Source organism: Carlito syrichta, unplaced genomic scaffold, assembly GCF_000164805.1.
Source record: "Carlito syrichta isolate Samal-C Ts95f unplaced genomic scaffold, Tarsius_syrichta-2.0.1 Scaffold307028, whole genome shotgun sequence".
Lineage (NCBI taxonomy): Eukaryota > Metazoa > Chordata > Mammalia > Primates > Tarsiidae > Carlito > Carlito syrichta.
In genome coordinates this window covers 995068-1003192 of record NW_007251124.1, presented here as the reverse complement: position 1 = coordinate 1003192, position 8125 = coordinate 995068, and the positions used below count along the sequence as shown (strand labels likewise).

Sequence of the window (8125 nt, the reverse complement as noted above, 5' to 3'; positions counted from 1 at the left end):
AATTTCCATTATCATTAACTTATCAACTTAAATTTTACATGTGAAAACTCAAGAAGAGTAAAGGTAATTTGAAAAGTCTTCAAATGTCAAGGACTTACAGTCCACTACAAATTGCTTCCCACACTCCCAGCCAGTCACTGCTTTTTAGCATTTGCTCACTGTCAAACATAAAGCAAAATCTTTGCATTTCCTGGGAGAGTAAAGGCATGTGATATTCTAAATATTCAAATATTTTTCAGCAATATTGCCACTCCTTGGTTTTATCTGCTTCATTCATTTCTAGTGAATTATTCATTAGGAAACCCCACTGCTTTGTTCAAACAGTGATATATTAACTAAGATAGACAAATTCGTCCCTCTCTCAAGAAAAATGTAGGTAAGTCAACTTTCCTGAGTTCGCCAAAAACTGAGAAAATGTTCTATGAAGTATGGCACATATCAAAAAATTATATTAGCCAACTGGTAGGAGTCCTCCTGACCAAAATAGTGACAGCTTCAGCATAAAAACAATAAAAGAATGAGATGAACATTCGTAGGTCCATGATAAGTAGATAGATAGATTCACAGATACATGATAAATGATACACATACAAACACATGCCCACTATATAACAAAAACAAAAACTAGTCCTTTCTATACAATGCCAACTGTATAAGTTTCCCATTGCTGCTATAACAAACTACCACAAATTTAGTGTTTGCAACAATAAAAGATTATTAACTTATATAAGGTTTTGGATACCGGAAAACTAAATTGGGTCTTCAGGTCTGCATTTCTTCTGAAGGCTTTGTGAGATAATCTGTTTCCTCATCTTTTCCTGCTTCTAGAGACAACCTATATTCTTTGGTTCATAGCCCCTTTCTCCATCTTTAAAGTCAGCAGCATAGCATCTTCTCTCCTTTCTGACTGCCTGTCTCCATCTATAAGGACTCTTGTAATTATATCAGCCCACTTAAATAATCCAGAATAATATCTCCATCTCAAGATCTTTAATTTAATTACATCTATAAAAGTTATTTTACCATGTAAAACAATATATATTTCCAAATCCTAGGGATTAGTCTGTGAAAATTTTAAAAGAAGGAAAATGGAAGCAGTATCTGCCTACCACACAGACTAATACATTTAGAAGGAATAATGGAACTTTAAACATTACCTCTTGGTAACCACCATAGCAGTAGCTATTTCTGAAAATAACTATTAAGGGATGCTTGAGAGTAAAATCAGTGGATGAAAGTCAGTTGAAAAACAGAATTCTACAAAATATGATCATAAGGTATGCCCCAAATGACTCTTATGAATTACCAAGGAATACATAGTAGCTTTAGACTAAAGAAGCCAGGCAAACACAACATTAACCAGGTAATCAAAGTCAGTATCACCAGTAATGAAATAAAGACACACAATATACATTCTAATAGACTGTTCTGAGGAACACATATAGCACTTCTGTGGTATTCCTGCCAAAAATAAATAACTTGAATCTAATCATGAATAAATACCAGACAAACCCAAACTGAAGAATATTACATAGAACAAATGGCCTGTGTTCTTCAAAAATCCTAAGCTTATTAAAGATATAGAAGGCCAGAGAAATGATTTCCAGTTAAAGGAGACTAAGAGACATGACACTACCAATTTGTGCTCCTGAATTTGATCCTTTCTTTAGGATACACTGTTAGGATGACTTAGGAGTACATGTCCATTTTAGAAAAATATTACATCGCACATTATGATATTATTATGGAGACAGAACGATAAAACACTGTGTTAAAATGTTAGTATTTGTGAATTCTAGTGAAAGTCAACTTGTACTATTTTCACAATATTTCTATACCTTTTTGTGGTTGTTAAATTATATTTGGTATATGTTGACTTGTATTTGAAAGTTTATTATGCTTGAAATCACTTGATGTTGTCACAGAACATGATCAGCAATTACCTTTCCAGCCTTACATATATAAAATAGAGAAAGAAAACATGAACCTGAGGCCACATAGCAGAAGAGAGATTAAGTGTGCCTTGGCTGGAAGCCAGAGATACTTTCTGTGGTGACTTGGATGACATATTTGCACCAGTAATCTTGTATAGTTGAGTTCTAATAGGAAGAGATTATTCGAGTATGTGTGTATGAAATATGCTGCCAGGACTAAATATAAGATGCAGTGGAAAAAGATTGGGAGACATCTGACTGGAGGGGGAGGAGAAATTTATAGCACTAGAGAAACTGGTGCTTCAGTGTAGTTAGCCTTCATTTTTATCTGGGAAAGGGCTGACCCACTGTTAGTCCTTCAGTGAAGTTGCTTGTGGCATCATTTCATGAGTGATGTACAAATGCGAATTCATTAAAGTTGGATTGAGGTTTAGGTCTGACAATGTGAAGATTTCAGAGCTTCTACTTTGTTTTGGGTGTTGATGACCATAAGGTATTGACCTTCAGAACTGGAAATCTACTGTCTTTAACCTGATTTTTTTTCACATACAAGTTGTTTAAGTTTGGGCAAGGCACCTATCTTCTTCCTTTCAGTAACAAAGTGAGAAAACATACACTGTTGTCCTACCTGTGATAAAATTACATGAGGTTTGAAAACTACAAAGCTATAAAAACAATAATATCTGGGTTAATCTTTGGGGGAATTTTTGGCAAGTGATTTTTATTTTATATTAGAAATTAAAAGGAATATCTTGTTCATGTGGCCAGGATTCAGTATCATATAAGCTATAATCATAGCGACCCAAAAGAAAAGTCTATGCATATGAGAGAAAATGTATATGTTTCGTAAACCAAAAAGAGAGAAAAGTGCACAGGAAATTAAAATGTTAAAACAAATTTAGATAGTGAAAGGGAGTGACATACGCAAGATGGCAGGATAGAACTTTCCACACTTGCTGTCCCTCAGCCCCACCCCCCACATAAACATCAATTTGAACAATTATTCCTATACCATAAACAAAAAACCTTCACAAGAGCTAAGGAATCTTGGTGATAGATTACAGTAGCCGGTATAGCACAGAAATAAGAAAAGATACTTGGAAGAAAGCAAGAGGGCTAGTTACACATTAGCTGCATCACTTGTCTCCCAAGCCCCAGCAGCACAGTACAAATAGAGATGCACCCATGTGAAAGAGAGTGAGGTGAGCACCTGACTTTACTGTGGCCCCCAACACTAGGCCCCTCCCCAGTGAATGTAGCTGCAGGCCAGCCTTCATGGCCTCAGAGCCCAGACCAGTTCCCAAGGACCTAATTTCCAGGCCAGCAGATGCAGTCCCAACCTCCAGGTTGGTCCCCACGGACCTAGGCTCTAGTAGACTCAGAGTCTAGGCCCCCCACAATAGATATCACCCTATATCTCATATCTGAATATTATAAATCTAAGATGACTGATGTTGAGGAAGATGTGAAGAGAAAGGAAACTTTTCATACTGCTTTGGGGAACATGAATTAGTCCAGCCATTATGGAAAAATGAGTTTCCTCAAAAAATTTAAACTAGAACTACCATGTGATCCAGCAATCCAACTTCCAGGTATATATCTAAAGGAAATAAAACCAGTATATCAAAGTAAATGAAATCAGCATGTCAAAGAGATATCTTCACTTTCATGTTCATTGCAGCATTATTCAAAATAACCACTACATGGAATCAATAAAAGTATCCATCAAGGGATAAATGGATAAAGAAAATGTTATATTACATATGTGTGTATGTGTGTGTATATTTAATATATACACACACAGATATATAAAATACTATTCATCCTTAAAACAAGAAGGCAATCTAATATTTCTGACAATGTGGTAAACCTGGAGGACACTAGGCTAAGTGAAATAAGTCAAGCACAAAAAGAAATATATTACATGTCCTCACTTATATGTGGAATCTTAAAAAATTCAACTCATAAAAGATAAGAATTATAGAATGATGGTTGCCAGGGGTTAGTGGTGAGGAAGAATATGAAAATGGGAGCATATTGTCAAAGAATACTTATAGAAATACGTGTTTTTATATGTATAATACATATAGAAAAAGTTCAAGAGATCTATTGCACAACATGGTGACTATACTTGACAAAGTGTTGAAAATTGCTAAGACAGTAGAACTTAAATGTTCTCACTACAAAAAAGGATAGGTATGTGAAGTGATAATATGTAAATTTGCTTGAGTAATTTCACAATATATGCTTATATCAAAACATTACATTATACACCATAAATATTTATACTTTTGTCAATTATACCTTAATAATAATGGGGAAAAATTAAGATTTCCATTGTGCAAGATGGCTCAAAAGACTAAGCTATGTTCTTTAAGTTTTTAAAAATTGGTTTTTAAAGTCATGTTTAACTCTATGTAGCCCCAATTATTTACTAAAAGTTCTTTTGCATCCTTGGTTTTCCATTTCTTGGGTAGTCAGTTAAGGACAAAGGCATAGACTAGGTTTATGCCATGGAGAAAAAAATACTGTTGATATTTGATTGCATTTTTACCTGGCTATTTTTTCCAAAAGTGAATGGTATATAGACAGACTGTGTTTTATTCATATCGTTACTAAGAGCTCTGTGACCTTGTGTGCTCAATAAGTGCAACTAGAGTGAGTGGTAAATGATTGGTTAATGGATAAATGAATGAATGAACCATTTGTTAAGAGACACTCCATTATACTGTTACTATTTTTCATGCCTAGTTGAAGACAGAGGTAAAGTCACCAGCACAGAAAGAAGACAAAGTCAGCAGAATTTATGTAATTGCAAGCCACACAGGACATTGGAAGAAGTTTGGAGATGTGTTTTATTTTAATAGTCTAGGAAGTAGTGTTTGAATCAATCATATCTAAATCTTAAAGGACTCAAAAGCTACAACTGAAACTTGAATTACAAACAAAACTTAGCATTGCAAATATGTTACTTTATACCGAGTTGTCCTTCAGTCATTATTCCACTTCAGTTGAATATGACTGCCAGTTTCAAAGGTTATATACATAGGACAATTATGTATTATGTGTGTTACTAATATAGGCAACAAAACATTGATTTTTATTGAAAAATTACATTTCTTCATTTGGAAAATACCTGAACTAACATTCATAATGTACTTATTAACCAAAAATTTTCAATTCAATCAAGTTAAAAAAAAGAAAAATAAACTGATATATTTCAGATAAAAGCTCTTATTACAAAACTGTTTCAATATATTTTAAGTAATTCTTTCATAAGCTGATTGACTTCAAGACATTTTCAGAGCCTACTTCTCTATCTGTCTCAAGTGTTTTCCATAGCGCCTTAGGTTATTTAGGTGCTCTAAGCACGTATCTCACCTAAGAATACCCAACCTGTGAAAAACATTTCTTTAGAAGCTTTTTCAACCTCCTATATACTTCTTTTTTTTTTTTTTTTTTTTTTTTTGAGTTGGAGTCTCACTCTGTCACCCAGACTGGAGTGCAGTGGCCACTCCCGGCCACCGCAACCTGGACCTGCTGGGCTCTGGCGATCCTTCCACCTCAGCCTTCCAAGTAGCCAGAACTACAGGCGTGCGCTACCACGCCCGGCTGATTTTTTGACTTATTGTAGAGATGAAGTCTCGCTGCCCAGGCGGGTCTCGAACCTGCAGGCTCAGGCAATCCACTCACCTCAGTCTACCAAAGGCGCGGGATTACAGGCAGAGCCACTGAGCCCGGCTTCCTATATACTTCTTATAGCCTAGCAAAATAGAGGAATTTGAGATGATTTCTGCTTCACTGCTTCTAAGTCTTTCTTGCTTCTCATAAAACTTATTTCTTTACTCTTGATAATAGGATACTAAAAAATATAGACCAAAAGTCTTCCCAATATTTGCTATGCAACAAAGGATAACAATATCAGGAAAAAAGATTTAAGTATTCACTATGTCGTTTCTTTTTTTTCTTTTTTTTGAGTTGGAGTCTCACTCTGTTGCCCAGACTGGAGTGCAGTGGCCGCTCCCGGCCACCGCAGCCTCGACCCGCTGGGCTCCGGCGATCCTTCCGCCTCAGCCTTCCAAGTAGCTGGAACTACAGGCGCGCGCTACCACGCCCGGCTAATTTTTTGATTTATTGTAGAGATGAGGTCTCGCTGCCCAGGCAGGTCTCGAACCCACGGGCTCAGGCAATCCACTCACCTCAGCACTGTCTTTTTAACTAAACTGAAGATAGATGACAAAAGTATTGTGCTTAACATGAAAGAAATTAAAAGACATATTCTTGAGAGTTTTTAAATTGAGAAGAACATATTTCCATAGGAATCATAAACTGCTCTTTTATCAATATATATAACAAATTACAGGCCTTGTTTTTAATTGAGTAGGTTACTTTGAATTCATTAGGTTTGTGTCATGGAGAAAAAAAATACTGTTGATTTTGATCATATTTTTACATGGCTGTTTTTTCCAAAAGTGAATGGCATATAGACAGACTGTGTTTTATTCATATCGTTACTAAGAATTCTTTGACCTTGTGTGCTCAATAAGTGCAACTAGAGTGAGTGGTAAATGATTGGTTAATGGATAAATGGATGAATGAACCATTTATTAAGAGACACTCCATTATACTGTTAATATCACAAATGTACGGGCTCACACCAATCCCATTCGTCTCTTTGCTGCCCCTTTTACATTTTTGTTTCTGAGAGTGTATATTAGTGGGTTGAGGCTAGGTGTAACCACAGTATAAAACAGGGCAATGAACTTGCCTTCATCTTGAGAATTTCTTGATGGTGGCCTGAGATATATGCACACGACTGGAAGAAAAAAGAGAGATACAACCATAAGATGGGCTCCACATGTCCCAAAAACTTTCTGAAGCCCAACAGATGATTTCATTTCCAGTACGGTCCTGGCAATGGTACTATAGGATGTGAGAATGAGGACAAGAGGTATGAGAACAAAAATAGAGCTCGTGACCATTAGAGTCAGCTCATTTGCACGGGTATCGACACAAGATAAATGCAGCAGTGCTGGAACTTCACAAAAGAAATGATCCACTTGGTGATGTCCACACCGGGGTACCTGGAAGGTAAAGAAGGAATGAAGCGCAGAGTTTGTAAAACCACTTACCCAAGAAGCCACAGCCAACAGGTGGCAGAAACGAGGGTGCATGATGATAGTGTAATGCAAAGGTCTACATACAGCTGCATAACAGTCATAGGACATTACCACCAGTAGGACACACTCTGTGGTTCCCAGTGAAAGGACAAAGTAAAGCTGAATCATGCATCCAGCATAAGAGATGGTCTTCTCTGGGTCCCAGAAGTTGATCAGCAGCTGAGGGATAGAGCTGGTGGCATAGCAGAGATCCAGAAAAGAGAGGTTTGAGAGGAAGAAGTACATGGGAGAGTGGAGACGGATGTCCAGGTATGAAAGGATGATGATGAACAGGTTCCCTGTCAGTGTCATCAAGTAGAAGATCAAGATAACCACAAAAAGAACTACTTCCAGATGAGGCCAATTAGAAAATCCCAGTAGAATAAAGTAGCCCTCAGAAAGCGTTGACTTTTTCCATCATCTTTCATTTCCTGTTACCTGAAGGGGAAAAAAAATCACATAAACTCAAAATAGTAAGGAAAATGCTCCAAAAATCATGGAGACACATAAAAAGAAGCAAAAGCCAGTTTGGACAAGAGCCTGCCACTATTCAATTGTAGGGCAATTTGAGTATTAAGATAAACTATGGTAGTAATTTATCAAACAAAATAAAAATCCTCAAGATAATACTGATATAAAAAATAAATAACTGATGAAAGCAAAGCTATTTCTTACAGTAGATTCCTAATTAATAAATATAGGGAGGATGATAGAGCTAGAAAAACATAAATGGATGCAAAAATTAGTGGACAAAAATTTTATCAAGAACAGTATATTTACATAGTCCAAAATATCTCCTCACAAATTATTTGTTAATTACAAAGTGAAAAATGATAAAGTTTATAGTACAAATAGCTGATGGACTCTACTATAGCCAAGTGATTTTACTGATGTTAAGATCAGCAAGATTTGGACAAATCAACATCATGTGCCTGTTGATATGATGCTCTGAAAAGGAAATTATGTCACTTCAGCAATATTCTTGCCCAGTCTAATCCTAATAATTAAGATATATGGCCAGGCTCAGCCTGT

The 8125-nt window shown here is 36.2% G+C and overlaps 1 protein-coding gene across 1 annotated transcript; it reads right to left on the bottom strand.

The window, feature by feature from the left end:
- Nucleotides 1–6586: 6586 nt before the first annotated feature.
- LOC103266146 (olfactory receptor 2J3-like) lies at nt 6587–7521 on the bottom strand. The gene is given in 2 exon segments (XM_008063788.1): nt 6587–7503; nt 7506–7521. Coding segments are annotated over 2 exon segments (933 nt in total).
- Between the last annotated feature and the right edge of the window lie 604 nt (nt 7522–8125).